The 26,790-nt window shown below is 38.3% G+C and overlaps 1 protein-coding gene across 1 annotated transcript; it reads left to right on the top strand.

The window, feature by feature from the left end:
• Nucleotides 1-1,822: 1,822 nt before the first annotated feature.
• On the top strand, nt 1,823-25,743 carry LOC122362387 (microtubule-associated serine/threonine-protein kinase 3-like). The gene is given in 31 exon segments (XM_043263859.1): nt 1,823-1,961; nt 4,658-4,689; nt 7,459-7,535; nt 7,792-7,861; nt 8,888-8,963; nt 10,106-10,260; nt 11,263-11,338; nt 11,525-11,734; nt 13,532-13,547; nt 13,550-13,632; nt 13,898-14,027; nt 14,159-14,223; nt 15,197-15,282; nt 15,850-15,955; nt 15,957-16,059; nt 16,196-16,334; nt 16,426-16,558; nt 17,153-17,318; nt 17,602-17,703; nt 17,971-18,093; nt 18,181-18,284; nt 18,369-18,544; nt 19,113-19,237; nt 19,363-19,560; nt 19,839-20,065; nt 21,396-21,518; nt 21,622-21,724; nt 21,727-21,757; nt 21,845-21,949; nt 21,951-22,021; nt 23,248-25,743. Coding segments are annotated over 31 exon segments (4,050 nt in total). The 5' UTR covers nt 1,823-1,922; the 3' UTR covers nt 24,048-25,743.
• Nucleotides 25,744-26,790: the final 1,047 nt, after the last annotated feature.

The raw sequence follows: 26,790 nt of genomic DNA on the forward strand, positions 1-26,790 counted from the left end.
AAGAGTTCCCATCATTGCAACAGTTCATCTTAAGCTCGCCAGCAACTCCCCTTGTAATCAATAAAGCTGTCTACATTGTCGGGGGAAAATATTGTCGTGGGAAAAAGGATTCTTCTTCACTGAAGACTAATCTAAATGTCTCTGATTGTCGGTTGAACTCAACAAACACATGTTCGATTGGTTACAAGCCTCAACGCTGCAAAAAAGGAAAACTTTAACAAATATAAAGGCGCAACTGACGTGTTTCGGCTTAATTATTCTGCCCCGTTATCTTGAATTTAGCAAGCATTTTCACCTCAACCACCCATTCATTTCCGTCCCTGAAACTTATAGAGCAGTACTTTGTACTGTAGTGAAAATGTTTGTCCATCTGTTTCTCTGAAGTGTATATATTAGTAAAAGTATGCATAAGCTTCACGATACAGAAAGGGGATGATAAAGAAAGAGCATCTCCATTTTTTCTCTGACACCTAGTTTTAGTAGTCAGACTTTGGCCTTTATATATGTACATAGAGAAATTAGTCCCTCTGGTGGTTACTGTGCAAAATAGCAAGAAACGGAATCAAGCTAGAAACATTGCTTTTAAAAAAAAAGGGTCAAAATATTAAAATAGGTACAGGAAGATTTTGTTGAGAGACAATAAAAGACAGAAAGTGATGGCAATAAATAAATCGCACAAAACCCCCTTAATCACTGCAGAAAAGTCACTAATTTTTCACAAAAAAATGTGTGTACTAAAATCTTAAAAAATACTAGACCTTATCATAAACCATTTCGTAACATTGATACACTTCTTGAATTATGAATTGGATGAGAAGCATGAAAAACCTCAGCCTCAAAAGCCAGACATAATATAATAATTGTCATGCTCAAACAACTCTGACAAGCACAAACGACCCTTTCTTTGCTCCGGTGCATCAGACACACACAGTAATTGGAAAGGACAATAAGCAGTGGACTGTAAAGACTACACTCCCCTTGATTTACCACAACAAACAACTCCACAGAAAATAAATAAATAACGTGCAAACAATTACTATTTTGTTCACAAAAATATAACTTTAAAAATAAAATAAGAATATGCACTCAATCATCTGAGCATTAAAAACAACCAAGAATTCACATCGCAATGGTCATTGAAAACCTTTAAAGACTGCGTTCTGTGCATAAAAGGAGAGCAGACAAAGGGCAGCTTATGCTGTGTTGTGATGTTGTTTCAATCAATGTTGCATTGTTACATCAAAGCATTGTGGTGCCACTCGGTGACAGACAATATCCCATGACTGACAGTGCCAGTCCAACTGCCCGAATTAATCCAGTATTATAAAAACTTATTTTATTATAAAAAAAAGTCATGAAAGATGAAATGCAACAAATAAGGCGCTGTATGCACCGATGACACTAAAAGGGACAACATTTAATAGCCTACATTTTGCATATGAAAATGGTGTGGAAATGTCATTTCAAAACAATTGCATTGAAAAACGGATATGAAGAGACTGAGTGTTTTCTTACACCAGTTTAAAGAATAACTACCAGACAGAAAACTGTAAATGACCTCTACTGATATTCAGAACCGCTGCAGATAGAGTTAACCCTAACAAATAATAAACAATAAACACACACTCCTAAACTCCCCCGGTTAAGAACTACAGTCGACATACCCTACATTAATATGAAAGACGGCACTTGTAGAAGCTCCTCAGCACAACGACCTGATTCACGGCTCAATACCGCCTTAATTGCAAAGCTGCGCGTTTTGATTGGTTCCTCGCGGACACTCTCATCCTCCAGTCAGGTGACAGCGTGCTCGCTGTTTCAGGGATGCGCTGGGTGACCAGGAAACAGGGTTAGAGATCTCGTGAGTGAAAGACATTCATCCCTACAGTATGGGTTAAATTAACCATAGAAATATATTCGCAATGGATGAGCCAAATATACTGAGGCGGCGTGGTCTACAGGTAAGCGTGCATGCGTGATGCAGACAGCAGTACTTTTCGTTTTGAATTAATAGAATGCATCTCTGTTCATTTTAACAACACGAGTTTAGTGTTTCATCAGAATCAGCATGTTTTTTTGTTTTTTTGCAAAGCGATTGTTTCACGTTTGCAACCCATCACACTTCTCGCATCAGTTTGTTTGTACACGTTACACCGAATCGCATATATGGCTTGTTTTGGCGCGTGTGGTGTTGGGAAAAAAAAGGTTTTTTGGATTACATACTTTGTATATATATAAATGTTTTTATACTGACGACGTTTGAAAAAACAACAGCTGTTGATAAATGCGCGTTTCAGTGGAGTCGACACGTTTCATCAGCAGTTGCCATGGTGATCACGGCATTTGTTATGCTCCGATCTGTTTATGATGGAAGACTTGCCTTTGCTTGTTTTTGCACAACCCTCCCGACGAAATACTTTTTATAATCTATGTTTAAATGTATTCCTCTGAAGGTGTGCTAGATTGGTCTGAAAACCAGTGACAGTAAAAATGTAGAGGAGGCGGGAAAGTGTCGAATGAATCAAAACATATTTTAAGTATTTAAATTGATTCTGTTTATGCATCTCAAATTCTGATAACAATTCAGAACACTTCGGTTTAGCCCCATTTAACAGGCCAAGTGTTAAATGTGTGTGTGTGTGTGTGAACCATATTTTGAGCAAAACTTGACAAAATCTCTCATCATCTTTTTAAGGGATTCCTCATTTGTTAAAACTGTATACATAAATTATTTAAAAGATTATTTTGCAGAAAGTGTAGAAAGATTTCTGGGTTATAAGACTATGTGGTTTGGGTTAAAGTATTTAGAACTAGCTCAACATAAAAACAAGATGTCTTTGCAATGTCCCCATTATAGCTATAAAGTAAATGTGTGTGTGTGTGTGTGTGTGTGTGTGTGTGTGTGTGTGTGTCGTAAATCTGAGTCTAATTTTGTGTTTTTATGGCTGCAGCTGCAACCTTCTGTTCAGCACTGTATTTTTGTTTATTTTCATGAATGAATGAAAATGACATCCGTTATCATTAAAGAATGAAGATAACATTAGAAACCAGACGGAAGAATTCTTTCTTTCCTCGTGTATTACAGCGCGTAGCGCTTTACTGTCACATTTACCATCGCCGCCGGAGGACGTTGGTCATGTACGGTCGTAGTTCATTTCTTTGTTGTGGACGGGTTGTCTGATGTTCTGTCCACACATGTCAGGACTAACCTGTTACACAGAGGTAAACCTGAATTTCTGACTCTTGCTGTTTCATCACCCACAACTGCATCGACGTAAGCGTGTGATTGTGCAAAACGGAGCACAGTGACACAAAGGTTACGTGTTTTGACCTATGTCAGACGACAGAGCAGAGTTTTATTATAGCTTCACACCCAGCGCTGTGCAACATATATGGCCTGTTGGTTTACTATGAAACTGGATGAGTCTATTTTTTTATGAAGCCTAACTTTAATTGCACTTCTGGTCTTCACAAAAAAAAGTGCTCTGAAATATATGAAGAAATATATAACTTTTTTAAAAGCACATCTTTCAGAATAAGTAGTTTCTTTCTTAATAAAGAGCATCCTTGAGGAAAAGTTAGGCGCATAAAGGGCAGAGACTAAACAAGACGACCTTTGTAATTGGTCATCTACAAGACATTCATTCGAAGCGACAAAGTGCACTGCATTGACAGTGGCCCTTGGAACACGACGGCCTAGCAAAAGCCAAAGCTGGCCCTGTTAAAACAAAATTAGCTGGCACAAACATCTCCATATTCTAAGGGCTGGCAAATTTATATCCAAAAGCTGAAGGGTACCAGCGGCGTCCACAAGGATGAGCTTTGGATCTTAGTTATGTATTGCTTAATGTGATTAATGTCATTCCTCCATCACAAATGGTTTTATGGAAAGGGTTTTGCTTTTGGCCTGAGCATTATTTGAAGAAGAAGATAGCGAGGGGATGACGTATGTGCGTCGCCGCATAAGCACTTAAGCATACGTGGGATTTTTTGTAGGAGGTTCGAGATTATTCACTCCAGCCCTGCATCTAACGAAGCGTTAATTTGGCCTCATATTTCCCGATTAATTTTTCTGATGTCCATCCAAATGTTCGGCGGCCTGAGCCACTTCTCCAGCCAAAAAGGGACAATGAGACGTTGAAAAGCTTCGGCTTTCAGGACTGACTGGGAGCTTGGCCAGCGCACAAGGAATTTTGTGAGGTTATAGCATAATTTGATTATGTTAATTATGAATTAGGACCTTAAAACTTAATATAAGCATTAAATCAGTCTGGATCCAGAAATACAAAACCAAACGTGCTCTGTTTTTGTTAGATGTGTAATGCTATGTGGACTGCAGTTTTGAGTTTGAGTGTGAGTGATTGCCTTTATAAGACAAACCTTGCATCTCCCTCAGTATTGAACTCTTGAGTGGAATGGATCATTTGTTTCTGGTTCATAACTCGTGTAGGTTTTAAAGAGTTTAAAGCAACGTCTTAAAATGTATTGTATTTGACTCTTGTTGTGTGATTCGATCATGATCATCTTATTTTATTCTCTTGAAATCTAAGACCCCTCTTACTCATGCAATATTAAATGCATAATCTGTGTTTCCATTAAAACACATTGATACGCATGACTTGTTGTTTAAATTAACTCAGTCTTTATTACTTCCCAGAAGGAACTGAGCCTTCCACGCAGAGGAAACATGTGAGTAGGCTTCATTCTCTAATATAATGTTTAGTCACTGTCATTTTCAGCTTGCATTTACTTTCCATTATATGCTAATGCATTATTTTCTTTTTTACATTTTATTAATTCTAGTGTTTGTGTTGTATTAATATATATATATATATATATATATATATATATATATATATATATATATATATATATATATATATATATATTACACACATTTTTAAGAAATCTGCATTGAAAAATTCAAATTCATTTAAAAAGTGCATCCAAAGCAAATGACATTCACAGTTGCATAAAAGTAAAAACAGATTCTATAAAAAAATTACATTTTTAGTATTTATATTTAAATATTAACATTCTATTGCTACATGTTGTTTAAAATACATAAAGCAAGCATTTTTAAGTTTTAAGCATAATAAGAAATTATGTGTCGAAAAAAAAATAACAGAACGTGAGTTAGGCTAATTATTTATAAGTTTGCAATATGTTCATTTTTACATTTTTTGGTAATAATGTATCTGTCTTTATTCGATTATGTAAGAATGTATATAGAATAACGTGCAATATGTTTAATATTAATCATTTCATGCATTCAGTGTTCATTGGAACTGTGTTCATGAATTAATTTATAATGTAACAGTGACGCTCACATGAAAATGAGGGTTTTGAAAGTTTTTTTAGTTTAGTTTGTCTTTAGGTTTTGACATTATCCTCTCACAATAATCTATTACACGCGCTTACCAGCATGGGACACTCTTTGCATGCTAAGTTAAAGGAGGCGGGTTTAGTTGCCCGGCACAGTGACGTTCAAACCCCACCATGACCCCTTCTTTCAGTCAGACTCTTATGACAACTTCCTCCGCTCCGCGCACCCGCTTTTCTTTTTATTGTTGCCCCAAAACTTGCCATCGCGTACGGTCGTGCTGCTATACCTTTAAACCCGGAGCAGCGTCCGTTGGCGGTGACAGGGCTCGAGTGTAACCAGACGATGGCATTTTCCAAACCAATGTGGCAATGTGTCACTTGTGAGAAAATAACGCGATGATGGCATCGCGCCGCCGTACTTAAGGCGCTTTCTGTCTACTCCCCCGTAACGTTACCGGGCGCGATGGAGTCTGTGTCGACATGGAGTTCGCCTGGGAATTGCGTTAGACTTCGGTGCTTTTACTCGTCGCAATGCTGCGGTGTATCTTCGATGAGGATTTGCTAACCGCGGGACGACGAAGACGAGCACACCGACATCATGTCTGATCGGAATTACTGGACGGTGTGTCCGAGTTATAAAAGTCAGTTCGTTTCCGGAGGTTTAGTCAAACGGCCCAAAAGGTAACGACGAGCTCGAGCGTGTTGCTGTATGTTTTTTTTGTTGTTGTTGTTGTGATTGATTGCTGGTCGTCAAGGTTGGTCCGCCAAACTTGCTGTAACTTGGAAAAAACCCCACGGACGCAACCGCGAGAAATGCGCTTGATAAACTAGATCGTTCTTTTTAAAATCCCGTGTAACTACTGTCGCGGTTTGAACGTATCTTCTTCGGCGTCCTGGGTTTGGTCGTGGACCGCATGCACGCTGTTTTTCCACCCTGCCCGTTTTTGTTTCCGATAGTAAACGTGGCCCGCGCACTGCCGAGCGTCCTCTGCTCCTCATTGTCCTGTCGGCGGTGGACGGTCATATTCTGTCGCCTAGTCTTTTCGTAACGTTTATATACCGTTTAACCGTACGTACGGAGGGCCTGCGACGGACGTGTCGTTATCTTTCGTTTTGAAATCCCTGCCAACAAAGTATAGTCCGTGTGCTCGATTGTAGGCTAATTTTGTAGTGAAAAGTTATAAGGTCGTCGAGGTCATAAGGAGGGTTGTTTATTTTTTTTAATAGAAGCCGAACTAAATTAGTTTTAAGAAAAGGTAATAAAAAGCATGTAAATGTAGAGCGGCGCAAATATTTGCTAGCTGAAAAGATTTTAGGTATTGGGAAATAAACTGCTTTAATGTGTGTGTATATTTTTCATTAAAGTGGTGAATGCTCACAGGAGATGAGAGAAAAAAACGTTTTTACTCTGCATGGAGAGGGTCGCCCCTTCGTGGGTGCTGCCATGTTGATGTCACATGACCAGACTTGTTGTGTATATGAGTGGGCAGCTGCTTATACTGATAGCATGTTTACTACTTAAAGCCGTCTTTGACGACCTGTATCTCCCATTGCGCTGACCAAGAATAAACATTGTGAGTGCGCAGTCGAAACGCCTCCGTTCAACGCGCTCCCATTGAAAAAAGATAGAAGCAATAGAATGAAACCTTAAAGGGAAAAAAATCTGTCATTAGTCACCTTCATCCCATTCCAGATCGGTGACACTTTTTATTTTAGAGCAGAAATTAAGATATACCGTGACTGCCACGTTCTAGGCCGGGAAAGGTAGTAAAGGCATCATTAAACTTCAAAAATCAGTTCATGTGACACTTTGAATGTGGTAGTTGCCATTGGTGCCTCGCGCAGGGTCAGAAAGCTCTCAGATTTCATCAAAAAATGACTTAATTTGTGTTCTAAAGAGGCTGAAATGTGTTAACATAAAGCCCAAATTCATAATTTCTACTATGTAATAAATGTCCACAGGCCCGTTCAAAGAAACCGAAGACACTATTGATTGATTCAGTTATACCACATCTAATGTTTTTTGTAATCTCAAATTGTGTTCCACTTCTAAAGACGTTAACAGACCATCCCTACAGACGGCTCTCATAATGAGGAGTGTTGTGAAAACTATGTATTTTTGCCTTTCCACAGTAACCGGAACAAGAGGAAGAGTTTGGCTCCCTCACCTACTCTATCAAGACCGCTCTCACCCCTTCCTTTGCAAACTGGTAGCTATAATTACTACTTTTTGCTTCTCTCTCAATTATGATAATGATGTTTGATTTACACCGTGCTTGATGATAAATACAGGCTAGCATAACATGCTTGCACAGCCAGCCCCGCTGCTGGAATATGCCAATGCCAGTAACACTTTGTCAACAAAGCCTTGCAAATGAGTGCCAGGCAATACAGAACCACTTCGGCATCCATTAACTCAAAACAACCGTAATGTGCACATTGATCATAGAGATGTGTTTCCTACAGGCAGCAGTCCTCTGGACAGTCCCAGAAATGTCTCCGGCAGTCCTTCGGTCAATTTTCCATTCATACGGAGGTAAGAGCTGAGCAGAATGAGACGGCAAACATGTCCGAGTGTATTTGCATTAGTCATTTGTCATGCATCATCTTATATCTGCCTTTTCATAATGGCTGTATAAAAGAAGCAAGGAATGAGTGGAAAGGTTTCTAGCCGGCCAATGAGATTCTGCGTTCGCTGCAGCTGCCCTCAAGGCTGTACCGTGGATGGGAAGCTTGGCATTTGTCACAGCAATTATAGTGAAGTCAGTGTGTAGCCTCATTACTTTACGCTGCCGTGATTATGTACTGAGGCTCCATCCGCTTTTATTAATGCTTGCTTGAAATGATGGGACCCTACCAGCCTCCTTGTAGAGCTAGATGAAGATTCAACGAGTTGTTTTTTTTTTTTTTTTTTTTTTGGTTGTGTATTTATTGTGCCCTAAAAGCAAGCAAGCATGCATGTAGCTATTTGTGGATGAATGATATGACTGTGTAGAGGTCCTATAAGTTCTTAAAGTAAGTTAGGTTTAAGTTTTGATATTGATATATATTCTATAGCATTTTTAATGTTGCTGACAAACTTGTAAATCTGGTGTATAGGCTAAAATTTTGGGGTTGTAAGCCTTTTTTTATTTTTTTTTGTTTGAAAGAAATGCTGTTCTTGAGAATAATCCTTCATCAAATAATCCTTAAAAATATTAAGCTGCACAATTGTTAACATTGATAAGACAAGAAATGTTTCTCGAGCAGACACTGAAGACTGGATTAATGGTTACTGTATTAATACTGAAAATTTCCTGCTTTACACAGGAAATAAAACATTTAACAAATATTACAGTTTTTTTAGATCAAATGAATGCCTCCTTGTAGAGCATAAGACCCCAAACGTTTTATGTATATATGAGGAAATTTGTGTAAGTATATGATTTTGATGTGACTGATTGAAGTACTTGTTGTTGTTGTTGTTGTTGTTCAGTTATTAAAACAACCAGCACTTTTAATAATTTTTAACCATCTGAAGATTCCTTACGTTATGTTTTGTTGTGTCTCTCTCGTATTTTAGACCAGACACACGAAGGTGGTCCGTGGCATCTGTCTCCTCTGGATATGGAACCAATCCACCCAGTTCTGCTGTTTCAGTGAGTGGGCCCTCTCAACTCTCCTCAAAAGACCCTCTTTGTTTTCCTTTTTCTTCAGCCATCAGTCCAGTTTATCTGCAGTGTTTTCCTTTTATGTAATCAGACAATGCACAGAGCAGATGTGTTCAAACCAACGTATATATTATATCTGCTATCTGCAGATCATTTGATTTCGCTTTTGGAGTGCGCTTTAACTGCAGTACTAGTGCAGCTAGTTGAAAAAGAGTAACAAGTACACAGCATTCTAGATCCTCCTTCTTCTTATTATTATCATTGCACTATTACTATTATTGCACTTTACAGTGTTAATGTTGAAGCAGTCAGAGTCTATTGAAAGTGATTTCCATTCCTGACAAAAATGACGTTTAAAAGATTAATGGAAAATTATGGGCAACTTTAATCATGAATATACCTTTTTTCCATCATAGGTTCTCTTCTAAAATCTAATTGGCTAGAAATCGCTTTCTATAAATGGTGATCAGTGACCTTCACACTATATATAATTTTATTTATATAATTTGAACTGATCATCCTTGCCACAAAAATAGCATTTGGTCGTTACATGTCTACAGGGTTGACCATTGTGGGTAATTCTCAGTGGTGAAAATCCATTAATTTCATGGATTTATTTTCAAGGAGATTGTACAAAAAAAAAAAATAGCCCCTTTCTGTTTTGAAATGATATATGGCCATTCATGGCTCATGCGATGAGGTCAGCCTCGTCTAACAATGTGCTATTGAGCTAGTGTCAGTGAAGACTTTATTCAGAGGGAAGCTGTGAAGCTCTGGTTTCCTCCTTCCAGCGCTGCTCCCGTCATGTGCTCTCCGTCTCCTTTCCCGAGATTTTCAGCCTTAAATTACCATCTATGCCACAGACAACTGCAAGCCAGAATGGAAAGCGTCCCGTCCTGTAGTTGTCTTGCATAATTGCACACACTGATAAGCAGCTTTAGAGTGTCAGATGCTCGCCACTTGTGCTTCGTCTTGTGCTATGCAGATCTCTGTGTATTCGTTGCCGAACAACTGCTGTTACGTTTTTACACATCTATAAATTAGGGTGACACAACAGGCATATGCAAATGTGATTTGTTGTCTGAATCTAGCTGTGTTTCTGTCTCTCTCGCTCTTTTCTTCTGCGTTAGTCTTCCTCCTCCTCACAGGAGCTCCTGCACCAGCTGCCCTCCCAGCCCACCCCAGATGACCTCCATCGCCTCTTCAAGCATTTCAGGAGCTCAGAGAGTGTGGCAGATGAGGATGGACAGCCCTCGCCTTTCCGTCCTCGCTCGAGGAGCCTTAGGTCTCTATGTGTTAGAAAAGAAAAGAAACACGAACATCAATGCTGTATTTTCTTCTTTTTTTGTTTCATCTGGTGCAAAATGTGTGCTGGCATAGAAAATATAAAATCTTGTAACTTTTTGTGATACAAGTGAATAAGGATGAAAGATTAGTTTGGCTTGTACGTGCCAGGGTAATACTCGCTTACATGCTCTTATACAGTCAGGGGAAAAGGTCTGCCAACACCGTAGTTTAATTAGCTAATGCTTAATCCGCTCTGCTTTGACGAATTTGGCATGGCTAATCTATATACAGATTTAATGTTTCAAAGAATAATTGGTTTTTCTGGCAAATTGGTAAAAGTTAAAAAATTTTACCTAACAAAATTATTCTACTTTATTAAGTTTACTTTAGTAGATAATTGTCCTCATTTTATGATTTTTAAAACCTGCATCACTTATAAACTTGTAGGATAAATTTTGTTATTATTTTTTATGTAATTGTGGGATTTGAAGCTTCAAAATAGGGAAAGTGTGCAATTGTGTGAAAATCTATAGAAAATATAACACATCTATCTATATTTAAATATAAAGACAGCATTTATCACTTTTTTGTTTGTTTTTTTTTTTTATCACGGAACCCATTTTTGAAATATATGCATATTAAAAAAATATAATTGTTATTGCAACTAACATAACCAAGTTTTTGGTTACATAATTTTTATGTGTATGCGGTGTATATTTAGTATGTAAATACATAAAAATAAACACACGTACAGTATGTATTTTGAAAATATTTACATATGTTTATATGTATATATTTATATTAGTATAATATAAAAAACGATATACATAACGTATTTCCTTATTCCTTTCTTATACGTGCATGTATGTGTAGTTGCTTATACATAATAAATATACACACATTATGTAAACCAACTTAGTTATTGTTTGACTTTATTGTTTTATTGTAAAAGTGTATGTGATCAATTTAATGTAACCTGAAGTATTGTTTTGTTTTGTAGCCCTGGGAGGACATGTGGCTCTTTTGATAACGAGATTGTGATGATGAATCACGTCTACAAAGAACGGTTTCCAAAGGTAATTGAGCTCTGACATTTAAATTTGAGTTTTTCTTCATGGACGTGGACGCCACGTCAGGTCATCACATGTTGTTTACTTTGCTTAGAATTGTGGCTGTGGGAAAATTGATGGCCTGGTTGGTCCAAACAAAGCAAACGACAATTGTCAGCTACGCAGTCTCACCGTGTTTTATCACTCTTGCAGGCTACGGCTCAGATGGAGGGGCGTTTGCTGGCAGTGATTGCAGACTACTCCCCAGACAGAGCTCCTCCTCTTGCCGATGGAGTGCTGGGCTTCATTCAACACCAGCTGGTCGAGCTCGTCCGAGACTGTCTGGAGAAGTCCAGAAAGGGGCTCATCACATCCTGCTACTTTGTGGAACTTCAGGAAAAATTAGACAATTTCCTGCACGAGGTAGAAACGCATACCTGTAATGAAGTAAAAAATGTGGAAAGTATCGCCTTGACATTTGGATCTGTTAAAAATGGATTGGTTTGCGTCAATCTAGTTTGCAATGTCGCTAAGGACTAGTATTTCACTGAAAAAAAAAAAAAAAAAAAGACAGTTGTGAAAACTGCCGTTTAAATCTTTGTTGATAGTTATATAAAAATAGATATTTTTCACAACGGTTGTAAAGCAACACACAATGTTTTTCAAAATTTGAAAATAATAATAAATGTTTCTTGAGCACCAAATACAATCATACATAATACAACATGAAATTTACACACACACTACTGAACAAGAAGTTTTGCAAGAACATATATCTGTCAAATAATTCTGGAACAATAGAAAATGATCCAGATAAAGTGAACCACGCTTAAGGTTTTTATAATGTCTAATGGCAGTATTAGTTTTGTAATAAAACTACTTAAATTACTTTAAATCATACTAAATCGATGCCGTTGGAGTTTGTTAATTGTGTGTAAATATTTGATTTTATGAGTTTATTATAGCTACTTTAGTAACCCAGGCCAGAAGTAGTGAAAGATTTTGTTTTCTTTTGTTTGGTCTGTGTTTTTGTTTGAATAATATTAGCTACGTAATACACCGTGGCATGTGTGTTAGAGTGCATTTAAAGCTCAAGGCACAACTCTTCAGCCATACTGACTGTACATAAGTATCTTGCCAGGACATGCATTTGACCACTTACATGTGCAACTTTCTTTCAGTGCTAGTTTTTCAACATGGTACGTTTGACAGCCCTAGTTTGCTGTAGTTCATACTGGGTGGTTTAATGGTCTCTTTCCAGCTCTCAGCTGAATCACTGATACTGCCACAGCCTGTCGTCTTTATAAAAGCATTTTTACTGAATGATCACTGACTGAGAGCCTTGTGGCTCCAGACGCGAGACCCCTGAAGTCCTGAGTGATTCTTTTAATAAGCACTGTTCCTGTCACATTTAATCAGAAAATGACATTCAGCAAACTGCTGCACTGAAGCACTGCAGTATCTTGAATTATGTTGCATCTATACAGGCACATGTGTTCGTTTTAAAATAAACCGGCAGCTTTCATTCCTCATACCAAGCCGCTGTTGTCACGTAAAGTTTTTCTGGAAAGAGGCACACTAGTCATCTGCAGTGTTTGTGTGCCCGGGCAGTCATGTCGACACTGGAGGGAAGGATGGTTAATTAGGGCAAGTGAGAGACTGTTTTGTCTCCCTGAGGAGCTTTTGCTTCATGCTTCTGAAGTCATGAATAGCAAATGAAGAGAAGAGGCTGATCAAATTAAGCAAAGGAAACAGGTCGTGGTGCAACAAATTCCGTTTACCTTTCCAAGTTGCTTGCGTGGCAGGGTTTGGTGTTGTTTTTTTTTTTTTGTTAGTGATATTTTAAATGAATGACATTCTCAGGATAAATTGTTTGATGAAAAAGAGCTCCAAAATTCTTCTTTTTTAAATGCTGCCATACAAGTTTAAAGTGACACGAGGGGGAATTGAAAATGACAAATATTTAATTTTGGGCTGAACTATTTCTTGAAGTGACTTGTTTGTCTTAAATGTCATAGGAGCTTGAAGGGGTTTTATGGTCTTGTTCCATGATTACTTCTCTCTGTCCTTTCACAGTAAATTGGGTCACTTATTTCTTTAACTTTTACCATTTGAGATCTGACTCATGGTAATGTCTACCAAACTTTATGCAAAAATGTAGGTTGTTTTGTTTTGTGCTCATAAAGTTTATTTGCATTGACCCTGAGTGTTTTTTTTCAGGCATATGAGCGCTCTGAGGCGAGGAAGTGACTGTGATTGCCAAACTCGTGAAGAAGATTCTCATCATTATTTCCAGACCAGCAAGACTACTGGAGTGTCTGGTAAAAGATGGTTGTGTACTAAGAAGAATGTATTTTTATCGCATTAAAACCTTATTTTCTGTTTTGGGTCTAAGAGACCACAATACCAATTTTAATTTATGGTTAAGTGTATATATAGAGAGAGAGCTTGTCTGATTACTGAGATTTTATGTGGGTTATTTAGCCTATTAATCTACCTTTTTGTAATTTATTATTACAAAATCTAATGCCTCAATCTAATGCCATTCATATAATCCTGACATGCCATGTTTCTGTTAACCATCAGGAGTTTGACCCTGAGGAGTTTTATCAGCGTCTCGAAGTTGCAGAAGACCAAGCAAAAATAGGCCAGGGCATCAAGACTGATATCCCCGATATATCATCAGTCAACTGGGTCTCACCGAGACCCCTGGAGGGTATAATTATGATTTATCTAGCACCTCACCCTTAAATTATACGTTTTGTCTATGTTGTAAAGGGTAATTAAATGTTAGCCTCAGGCAAACAAGTGATTGAGTTTTCTCTTGTTTTTTTTTTTTTGGTTCAGACATGGTGCAGCTTGAGCACAACAACTCAGGCAGCCCAAGCAGAGATCTGGATGACACTGCAGAGGTAAGGCAATAAATCAAAGCTTGACAAAATTCTTAAAGTTGCTCGCTGTTTCTCTACACTGCTGGAGGTCTCATACTTTTCTTTCCAGCCGAGGAGCAAGCTATTTCAGAAGTCTTTGCTTCAAACGCACAATTTTGTATAGCTGTGAAAAGAAATGGAAAATGTGGATTGCAGTAGTATTGGTGCAAATACAGCGTGTAGTGAACCTTTAATTTATCATTTAAAAGTAAAATTAAAAAAAAAATGTAACTTTAAAATAGGGTGACCATAAGGTCCATTTTCTCAGGACTCATCCTTACCAGGATTTCTGTATTACTTTGATTCATAGAGCCCAGAGAGAGTTTTGATAACATAAGAAAGTGATGCCATACACCGGTCGCTCAAATAAAGCCAAAAACTAGATATTTTAGGCAAAATGGCTCTTATGGTCACCCTAATTAAAACAACTTTAGATTCTCAAACTGTCTCAGTATAGTAGTACATTATAATTGAGATTGGATGGGAAGCACTAACAGAAGTTGTAAAATCTGAATATGCTACTATTTTTTTGATGCTTATCAAGACTGCATCAGTTTGATTTAGAATGCAGTAAAATGGCAATATTTAGAAATTTAAAGTGCAATTTATTGCTGTGATGCAAAGCTCAATTTTCAGCTTTTGTTACTTAAGTCTTTATGATGCTTTATAAATCATTCTGATATGCTGATTTGTTGATCAAGAAACATTTCTTATATTGAAAAACTTTTTGGTGCCTAATATTTTGGCGGAAATTGCGAAGCATTTTTCAGTTCAAAAGAACAGTATTTAACATAAATATTTGTAAAGGCATGCTTGTATTACAGATTTACGTTTGAATGGAAGTGGGAAAATATATACGTTAAGTTGAGTTTTGGGGGAAAAAATTTTTTTTTGTCAAATAGATGTGGTATTGTTCCATTCTTGAGAGTTTTCAGAATCATATTTTGTGTCCCAGAATCGTCAGGGAACCACAACGCCTCGAAGAAAACCTCTGGAAAGAGACTTTGAGACTATAAAGCTCATCAGCAATGGGGCTTATGGGTGAGCTTACATTTATTCCTTTTTTTTTCATTAAAGAGGAAATTTCATTGTTTTTAGAATCGCATGAATTTAGGTTGCCAGTTTATAAAAAGACTGGAATACACTTTATAACTTTTGTCTAGAGCTTTCCCTCAGTTTGCATTCTGGAGAGATCAACTCTAGTGGTGGAAAATCAGAATAAATCTCCAGATTTTGGCCAGTCAGAGATGACAGATTTCACAGAAAACAACATGAATTACGACAGGCAAAGACGCACAGTTTTTAGCTTTAGACTAGGATCCCATCCGTTCAGAAGATATTAAAAACACGTTTTGTAAGTTGAGTCTGTTTTAGAGCGCACATTGTTTTCATTTATCTTGTCTTCTCGTAACGAGGCACATGTTTCTGTGTTAGTTTGTTGTGTTGGTAATGAGTTTTATTGATGCCCAGATTCTTTCTCCGTTTATAAGCATTTATAAAGTCAACAAGTGTCAGTTTTTTTTTTTTTAACTGTTGAGAGTTTTATAAAGTTTAGCTCTTTAGAATATCAAACAGCTTTGATCCTGATCTAAATGTGTTGACTTGCAGGGCTGTGTACCTGGTAAGGCATCGCGGGACACGGCAGCGCTTTGCCATGAAGAAGATCAACCGGCAGAACTTGATCCTGAGGAACCAGATCCAGCAGGTGTTTGTGGGAGCGAGACATCCTGACGTTTGCAGAGAACCCTTTTGTTGTCAGCATGTTCTGCTCCTTTGAGACACGAAGGCACCTCTGCATGGTCATGGAGTATGTGGAGGGTGAGTCAGAAAAGTGATGTGTTGCTGCAAATATGTTTCTTGATCTAATCTTATGACACACACACATGCGCCATTCCTTGTGTATACTGTCATGTGTCTGCAGCTGTAGTGTTTTAATATGAAATTGTCTTTACAGGTGGAGACTGTGCAAATTTGCTGAAGAATATGGGTCCCTTGCCGGTGGACATGGCCAGAATGTACTTTGCAGAGACTGTTCTGGCACTAGAGTATCTTCATAATTATGGTATCGTGCACAGGGATCTCAAACCTGACAAGTAAGAGCTGCTCGATGATGTAATCCTGCCATTATGCCTGACTCCACTTCCTGCAGATATTGCAATCACTGTGTTTGTTTCCTGACTTCAGCTTGCTCATTACGTCGATGGGGCACATTAAACTCACTGACTTTGGTCTGTCTAAAATCGGTTTAATGAACATGACCACAAACCTGTATGAAGAACACATGGAGAAAGACACAAGAGAGTTCATTGATAAACAGGTCAGTCTACCCGTTCATTCAGCACACCAAATAACATACTAATTTTGAGCGTTCGCATTTAAATTACTTCTTTTCTTTTCTTATTTTATCCACATAATTTCTTCTTTTCTTGCATGAAACAAAAAATGCAATGGCTGTTGCCTAATGCATAAAACAACAATATAAAATCAGATTTAAGTGTTACATGGAGAAAATATTTTAAGTAAATTAGGTATTTATTTCTGCTTTTTTTCGCCAGACTCCATGACGGAAAAAAAACTGTTAAACATGAGACTTAAAAAGTAATGTAAATGGAAAGCTTAGAGCAAATAATGATTTAAATTTTGTATATTATTTTACTTGATTTCATTCCTGCAAAGGTAGCCTTTTTTGTTGTTGTTGTCGTTATTCATTAATTCAGTAACATGCTATACTGTAATGCTGAACACATAATGAGTTAATTTAGTTATGTTTAACTAATTTAACTCACACAGGCTATACTATGGTTTCAGAGAAGTTCAAACTTGAACTTATATGTATATTTCTAATATATAGAAAATTAATATTCAAGATTTTGTATGGTATCTTCTGACAACTTTTTTTCTTGTTTTCTAGGTTTGTGGCACGCCAGAGTACATCGCGCCAGAGGTCATCCTCAGGCAAGGTTATGGGAAACCTGTGGATTGGTGGGCCATGGGTATTATTCTTTATGAGTTCCTGGTGGGCTGTGTGCCTTTCTTTGGAGACACACCAGAAGAGCTCTTTGGCCAGGTGGTCAGTGGTAAGAATCACGATATCTTAAACCCTAAGAGCGATTGAACGAATGATCGTGATTGAAATGATTTCTGTCTGCTGGATGATAAAACGAGTTGAAAAGGTTCCCATTGCCCTATTTTCGCGGAACAAATCTGAGCTGTATCGAAGCATCAGAATAGACTTGTAAGTTGTCTCTCTTGATATGAGCCCTAATTTTTCAAAAGCTTTCAGTGCTTGGCAACAGTGTAAAATTCTACTTTATACGATTAATGTTGTGTGCATTTGTCTGTGTCCTTGTCACTTCATAGATGAAATTGAGTGGCCAGAGGGTGATGATGCATTGCCTCTTGAGTCTCAAGACCTCATCACAAAACTGCTAAGACAGAGTCCCAAAGAGCGCTTGGGAGCTGGTGGGTGTTTTGCCAGTTTAGTCCTAATGAATGCCTATTTATCTGTTTGATTTGAGCATTATGTAAATTGTTAGTTTTCAGTCATTTCTATACATTTTGTTTTTTATCCTTTTTGTTTCTTTCAGTTTTAGTAATGACTCTGCTTAAAAAGCTTAAATAAAAAACAGAAATGTAGCCATGACACTTAAAGTACCAACACAACTGTTTAGGAATTTGGTCGTGGTCATAAAGTAGCCAGCTACCATTCATGTGTGGTATGACCTACAGGAGGGGCAGCAGAGGTCAAACATCACTTTTTCTTTCATGGTCTGGACTGGAGTGGACTGTTAAGACAGAAAGCGGAGTTCATTCCACAGCTTGAAACTGAAGACGACACAAGTTACTTTGACAGTAGGTGGCTCCCTTGCTCTTTTATGATTTTTATGAAATATAAATATAATGTAGATGCAGCTTAACTTCTGTTCATCTGCTGCCCAGCACGTTCTGACCGTTACCATCACTCTGAGGAGGACGATGAGACCAACGATGATGAGTCTTATCAGGAGATCAAGTTTTCTTCCTGCTCGCATCGCTTCAGCAAGGTGAAATAGCTGTGTGCACAATGTTATATCATAGTGACGCCTGTCATTTAACATGCTAAGACTTATTTTTGTCATGCGAATCAGGTGTACAGTAGCACCGAGCAGCTGGCTTCTCCGTCCAACTTGAGCCTGTCCTCCTCTGAGCGGAGCTGCAGTGAGGAGAAGGAGGACCGGTGGGACGGTCATTCAATGCTGTCTCCAGTTGAAAACCCAAGACAGCTACCAAGCAGCGACAGGAAGCAGGATTCCCACAGGGGCAGGTAAAGATTGCTGTGTACAGAAGAGCAGACTAACACACTACATAATATTTCGGCGGTGTATATACCTAGATAAAGCTGGAATACGCCACGATTTTTAAAATCTGAATCATTTTAAAACATGGGACATCATACGCCAAACAATCATACTCTGGAAGACTTTAAAGGTGTTCCTATAGCAACAAACCCATGCGGAAATGTGCCTTGTTGCTGGGAAAATAAGTGAAAACGATACTCGTCCTAGAATTGACTGAAAATGTAATTGAGATCAAATAAACGTTAAAATAAAATGAAACTTTATTTAAAATGTTTTCAAAATCAAATAGAAACGACTAAATGTAGAACTAAAACTGAAGTCATAACTAAAAAATACAAAAATAAAATTATAATGGTGTGCATGAATAACCGCTTTTGAAAAGTGATATAATGCAAGCATTAAGTTTTACAAGCAAAAATTGCGTCCGAAGGGTATATTAAAAAAACAATGTTTGCTTTGGTTCTAGTATTTTTTCTTTCTTATGATTGCTTCAAAGTGTTGTTTATTTGTTGTATGTCATTTCTTTTCTATCAGTCCAAGTCCGAGGCCGAGAGCATCGTCCAGTTCCTCTCAGCCTGAGAGGGGCACTAGTCCCCTAATTTTGAACAGCACTCAGAGTCTTGAGGCCATGCCACACTTTGCCTTTCCTGAGGATGAGGGTAACCATTTTTAATGCATATTTTAATCTAGTATTTGTTCAAATTAAAGGGCAACTTGTGAATTGGTCAGTCTGTAAATGCTTATTCTCAATTTGAGTTTTTGTTATGTATTTGTTTTTTCTCAGAAGGTCTTGTGTCAAATCTCCGGCGAATTCGTCTGCGCAGCAACTCCACTGGAACAAGACCTACTAACCGCAGGGACCACAAGGGTCCGCGTCGCCTCGGGCTCCAGCAGGAGACCCCAGAGAAACCACGCTCACCATTTACATGCAAAGTCCCCAAGTCTGCATCCGTGTCTGGCCTTTCTCTCATCGTCACAGCAGGTACAGTGAGCTCAGATGTGTTCATGTAGACGTTGTACCATCATGTGATAGCATCACACCGAAGGCAACTGAAATTCATGTGACTACAACAATAAACAAGTGAAGCAGGTGGTTTCAAGAGAACAATGAACAGCTGAGAAGAACAGAGAGCCTATTGACGTAGATGAAAGCGAAACATGACACGACAAACTTTGTGTTAGATATTTATTAACAATGTGTGAATATTGCAGCTATTATGGGGCATTTATCATATGTATGATCATGTATTTTTGCTGTAGATGACATCCCTGGTGGGCTCCAGACAAGCCCCATGTCTTCACACTCCCTCTCATCCAACCCTTCATCTCGGGATTCTTCCCCCAACCGAGACCTCTCTCTTAGCATGAACAGTCTTCGTCCTCCTGTGGTCATTCACAGCTCTGGGAGGAAGTACGGCTTTGCACTCCGTGCCATTCGGGTCTACATGGGCGACACTGATGTCTACACAGTGCACCACATGGTCTGGGTAAGTAATAAGGATGCAGTGTGCATTGCTCCACTCTGTATAGTGGTTAACTTTCATTATAATATTTTTAAATACATTTTAAATTTATGGTTTTGACCAAAGAGATTTGGTGGGCTGAAACTCATTGCCTCGGTTTAAGCAGCATGTGAACTGAACATCTATTCTTTTTCCTTATTATAGCTCGAAATAAACAAAAACAAGCATCAGAAGTTATATGGAAAGAAACAGTACAACTGTGAAATGTTTTATGTAGTCATATGTTTCAACTCCGATCACCGCAAATATCAGAACTGACCGCCATAAGTAGACCGTCATGTTTATTCAACGAATAATTGTGAGCTCAGCTCAGCTTCTTTGTGTACAGCTGTTACCAGGAAAACCGCTATTTCTGCTGAAAGCACCTCCTGCTGGCAGAGAAGGAGGCCCTGTTTACACTAGTGCGCTTTTTCATTTTAAAAAATGTTCAATTTGAAAAATAATCCTCATCTACAGTGTCGTTTCTTCTGCGTTTCAGAAACAATCTCCACTACAAAACCTACAACTCATGTCATGTGACCGCTAACTGAGAGTTAGTTAACGGTTAATCTACCTGAGACTTGTTATATCACGCATCACTGCTATTTCGATTTTGATTGTTTCCATTGTCTTCATTTGTAAGTCACTTTGGATAAAAGCATCTGCTCAATTGAATGTAATGTAATCATAGATATGTATAGATAGATGGCCTATTATTTAGATGGCAGACACGTCTGTGTGCTTAGAGTGGTCGAATGAGAAATCTACCAATATATATCTATGGGTACAATAATGAGCATGATGTTATTGTTTATACCAGGGTACCCAACCCTGCTTCTGCCGATTGATTGTCCTGCATAGTTTCTAAACTAAAACGGGTGTGCAGCGTTTTCCAAAGTCTCGGTTTTCAACCTTGAAACACACTAGTGTAAACGGGGCCTAAATTTGTATTTTTCCATCAGATTTACGCAGCAAGCGTATTTTTCTTAAGCGCTGATAGACTTCCACAAAGAATCGATAACAATAGCATAGTTAGAGTAGATTACACTTGAGCCACAAAAACTTGCGTGTGCAATAATGATTTTGTTGTTACCTTTGAAATGTTCTATAAACAATTTTGTGAATTGTTACACACATCAAAAGTTTTTTTTTTTTTTTTAAGCTAAATGAAGAATTACATTTTGTTCATTAAAAAAATAAAAAAAAATCAAATTTGCTTCATCACTATGGTTATTCATGCTCAGAACCCAGTGTACTAACATTTTTATTGGTTTGACCCATTTAAATGTGCTTTTCTGTGTCACTGTTGATCTAGAGCGTTGAAGACGGCAGTCCTGCTCACGAGGCCGGGCTGAGGGCTGGTAACCTCATCACTCATGTGAATGGAGAGTGTATCCAGGGTCTGGTGCACACCGATGTGGTGGAGCTTTTGCTGAAGGTACGATTATCAAATAGATCTGGAGTTAAAGGCAGTCCATGTGCTTTTTCAATAGGGAGTTGAATAGATGCTTGATTTCTTTATATTTAATTTTTTTTTGTAGAGTGGCAGTAAAGTGACTCTACAGACGACTCCTCTTGAGAATACGTCCATTAAAATTGGGCCTGCGAGAAAGACCAGCTCCAAGGGGAAAATGGCACGACGCAGTAAAAGAGCAAAAGGAAAGAGGGTCAAGACAGGTTGGAAAGATGTGGTGTCTTGTGGAACATTTTAAACTAGTTAAACTCTTTGAAACCCAAAATCTAATTTAAGCCTAACTTTTCTAGCAAACGGCGAAACCTTTTGAAGAAGCTGCCCAAACACAGTCCAGGGATTCAGAACAGTCGCAGTTTCTCGGCGGGTTTTCAGCACTCACCTAACGACAGCCTGTCTGACTCCCGACGCGAGCCTGTCTCCTGGGCCCAACACGCCGTGCAGAAGCCCAGCTCCAGACCTGTCATGTGGTATGACTCACACTCTCTCCTTTTCTGCTTCGGTCTGTAATCAGATATGCCTCAAAAAATAATTCCTAATTCAAGGAATCAGATTCTTTAATAGAAAGTATTTATTAAAAATAATTATTTCTCGGTATTTAAGTATTTACTTTTTTTCCATTCAAAAGACCCTCATGATTCAACAAATCATCCATAAAAGTAGCTTTAAATCAGATAATCAGATAATGGTAAGGCATGGTTCAAGTTATAAAATATTAGTTCAAGTTATAAAATATTTATACGTTAATTAAGGGATAATCAACGGCTAGTTGTGCGTTAAAGGATTGTACATGCATGATGTGGAGGCAAAGAACCAGCCAACGTGAAGCAGAATTTGGTTGCCTCCTCGAAGTCCTGCTTATTTCATGGTCATTTGCCAAGTTATAGACGAGTTAAAACTAGTATTACTCTTCACAGTGCAATATATGACCAGAAGGGTCAGTTATTTTTGTCAGTTATGGCTTGTGTGATAGCATTCTACCCACTTCAAATCAGACAGAGATAAAATGGTGTGGTAATATCACATTTATATTAATTATAGCATTTATTTGAATTAATTATCAAGAGAGAGGAGAGATGCAGCTCTCTACAAACAATACAGGTTGTTTAGTTCAAAAATAACACGTTTTCCACCACTATATTTTTGATCAAATAAATGCAGCCTAGATGAGCATTTAATAATTTAAAAACCTCTCTAAATTGGGGGGTGTGTGTGTGTGTGTGAAAATTTATATATTTTTTCAGTTTGAAAGCTTATTTGAGAAGCATTATGGTGTGTGCACATTAAAAGCTAAGCAAATATTTGCATTGTGTTATTTGCTGGATGGTTTTCAGTCTGAGGAGTGTGACGCACATCATCATCAACAACATTTTGTTTTGCCTTTTTCTTTACCGCTATTGCTGCTCTGTACCTGTTGTTAAAGTACAATTTAAACCGAAACGCTGATGTTGTCAAACCAGACGTGTCAAACTCTTTGCTGATTGGCTTGCGCAACAACACGTCGTGCAAATTCGCAGTTGAGGTGAAATATCATGCATTGCGGCGACTGCTTCGCCCAATGTGCGTCAGTCACGTGTGCATGCAAACACAATTAAATCTCCAATCCGTTTTTAATGAATTGTTTTTAAATAAAGTAACTTTTTGCTTTTGTTGAGTAGTACGTCAGTGATTAGCATTGTTTGCACTCTTTCAACAGATTCAAACTCTCCTCAGAGTTCCTCCCCCTGCTCGAGCTCTCCGAATTCTCCCATCCCTCAAAGTCGACCAAGTTCCCTTCACGTTTTGGGATCCAAGATTGGTCTCCGTTACAGCAAGGGAGGCCGCTGCAAGTCCACCAACAGTATTCCCCCCTCCCCCCTCGCCTGCAATCCCTCCTCACAGCCTCTGTCTCCACAGTGTTCTCCATCGTCCCTCGCCGGAGCTCCTAAAAGCCTCCACTCGTTTCATAATAAGATGATGTCCCCTCCGACCATCGTGAGACAGACCGTGTGTCCCCGCAGCGCAGAATCACCTCGTTCGCCACTGCTGAGCAGGGTTCATTCATCCGAGAGGCCCTCCGGTGCTCAACATGGAGACAAAAAGGCCTTCTCCACTCGAAGACACACTGTGGAAGTTCCCCAGAGCGAAGCAGAGGGACTCGAGTCACAAACTAGTGACATTGCCTCAGGTTTTGTGTGTGTCGGCGACCACGCTAGACAAGGGTTGTACCTGGCTGGCCAACGGGCGAGGGACTCTGGCGGTGTGGTTATGAGGAAGCTAAACTTGTCTGAGAGACGAGATTCGTTTAAGAAGCAGGAAGCTGTTCAGGAGGTCAGCTTTGATGACTCTGATGACAAGGAGGTCACGACATCTACACCAGTGCCATCTCATCCGCTTTTCAAAGCTGCGTGGATCAGCACAATGCAGGCGGAGGGAAGCTCTGAGACTTCGGCGAGTAAACCCGACGAGCTTGGATCCAAGCTAAGAGAACAGAGGAAACCAGAGGATGGCTGTTAGCCTTAGATAAGTCCAGAAAACTGTGAGACGGGTGCTTCCATTATCATTCAAATCAGAATCGTAGAGAAAACAGGAGTAGGGAGTCTTAGTTTAGTATCATTTATTTGTAGGTTAGAAGTCATTGACCTGCCAAACTGTCTTATTAAAAGGATAGTTTTCTAATAAATGAAAATTCTGTCATTTTTTTCCCACCTCATAAACCTGAATAACTTACTTTCTGCTGTAGAACATTCACGAAAAATGTCTGTTGTTTTTGAGCCCATTTAACTTTCATTGTGTAGACAAAAGCAGTCTTAAATGGATAGTTCACACTAAAATTCTCATTTACTAACTTCCATGCAGGTCCAAAAGTCTTTTTGTTTTTTTTTTTTTGTATGAAAATATCTTAAAGAATGCAGGTAATCAAATAGTTAATGGTCCTCATTGACTTTCAGACCATTTATTTCCCTACTATGGAAGTCAAATGGAAACCAACAAGAAATGACGCTAAAATGTTAATCTTTTGGGTGAACTATTCCTTTAAAACATTGTTGGCATTGTTTGTGTTCCACCAAAGTAAATGATATGACAGAATTTTCCTTTTTGGGCAGATTATCCCTTTTATGAATTTGTTTTACCAGATAGCACAATAAACTTTTGTAGATTTTGAAAGATTTTATTTATTACATTTGTTTTATACAAGATGGGAATGGAAAGGTCATACAGTAGGATCGCTTTCTGAGAATTTGCACACATGTGGTCCTGCTGAGGTTCAATTACTGTTGTCTCTTCATTCTCATATCTCATTTATATCAGTAATATTGGCATATAACGTCATGTAACGTCTGAGTTGTCAACAAAAAGTAGTTATTATGTTGACTAATATTATTTTTTTGCCATTTTGCAAACTTGGATGCAGTCTTGTGTTGGTTCGGTCATACCCAATAATATCCCAGCACCTAAACAACGACTTGTGAGAAGCCATTTGGCCAATGTTGGTATTGTAGAGTATCATGTTTACCGGAGCATTGTTGTTCTCGTTACTTAGAAAGAACAAAGTGGATTATGAATACTAATTTGGTCACAACTTTTTATTTATGTTTTGGAATTGGTATGTGTTATAGCAGTGTTGTACAACTGAAATCATTTGACGTACGTAATCTTTAACAAATGGTTGCTCTGTCTTTTAGTGTTTTGTAGTCGGACTTGTGGAAATGTCTGTTCTCTTGAATTCACTCAACAGCCATGTGGGATGTTTTTGTGAGTACCCTATATAAATGCCATAGTTCAAATCTGCACTGTAGCCTTCTGAAGTGTTGACATCTGCTTGTTTGGTTACACAAAAATTCAGTTACGAGTAACCTGAGCTTTCTATGTAATGGTTTGCTTAAACTGGACCGCTTCCTCATTCATTTATCAGAATTAAAGAGACAGAAGACGAAGTTTAGATACTTGCACTCCCAGTCTGACTTGTCTTTCTCTTCTTCTTCTGTACTTCAGATTTGTGTGGCACTGTTTCCTTATTCACATACAACTTTCATTTACTTTTGTATGGTACTGTGGTGTTTTAAGTTGATTTTGTGTAGTTGATCCAGTTCTTTCCACAGCCGTGGACTCAGAAAGATCCTAGACTCTTAACTAAATCCACTCACTCACAGTGTATTTGTAAAGTTTATTTAACCATGATTAAATGTGTACATAATTGCTGATAATCATATTTCAGTGGTTTCTGTGCTTTTTCTGTTGTGACCATGAATGTTTTTCATATTTAAGCACTAGTGGCCTGTGGTATATTAACTACCTCCAGAAATTATTACAATACACTACAAAAAAAAACAGTCTGTCTATCCACACACACACGACCTAAGGCTGCATTTATTTGATCAAAAATATAGTAAAACTAATTTTGTGAAATATTATTGCTATATATATATAGATATATATATATAGATATATATATATATAGATATAATATTACAATATTATTTCTGACAGATTTTCAGCAGCCATTACACCAGTCTTCAGTAACATGATCCTTCAGAAATCATTCTAATACACTAATATTGAAAGAAATATTCTTATCAGTGTTTTTTTTTTTTTTTTTTTTTTTGTGGACTTTTTTTGGTCACTTTTAATCAGCTTAATCCTTAAGGGGAAAAAATATAATTATAATACTTGTATAGATACACACACACACACACACACATATATATATATATATATATATATATATAGATATAGAATATATATCAGATTTGTAATGGCCTGATTGTAATAGCCTGTTCATAGGGCATAAAATAATGCTGTTTAAAACCGTTCAGTTACTTAAATGTCCCAGTAATGTTTCCTAATGGACTACTGGAAGAATAGCGTAATTTGAGATTTAGGTCTACATTTTTATGAACGGGTTTCTACACTACCTCGCCTAACCACAGCGGGATGGCGCAATAGGGAGCGCAGGAATGATGAACGCTTCACGTGTTCACCGAGATTTACTCTTTCGGTCGTTTTCGGCTCATTCCGCTATTCTCCGTCCCGCTTTCTCCAGCTCGCTCGTGCAGTCCTGTCCTGCTCCGTGCTTTGCTGGAAAATGGCAGTTCGGCAAGTTGAAAAGATTCGTGCGGAATGAAAAGGAAAAGAAATCAACCCCGTACTCTGCTGAGGGCGTAGATGGGAGTTGAACCCCGAGTCCGGCCGAGTGTTGGGATCGCACATTTATTCGCACGCGCGAAAGAAAACCGTCAACGCGTTTGCAGCGACTCGC

Source organism: Puntigrus tetrazona, chromosome 2 (assembly GCF_018831695.1).
Source record: "Puntigrus tetrazona isolate hp1 chromosome 2, ASM1883169v1, whole genome shotgun sequence".
Classification (NCBI taxonomy): domain Eukaryota; kingdom Metazoa; phylum Chordata; class Actinopteri; order Cypriniformes; family Cyprinidae; genus Puntigrus; species Puntigrus tetrazona.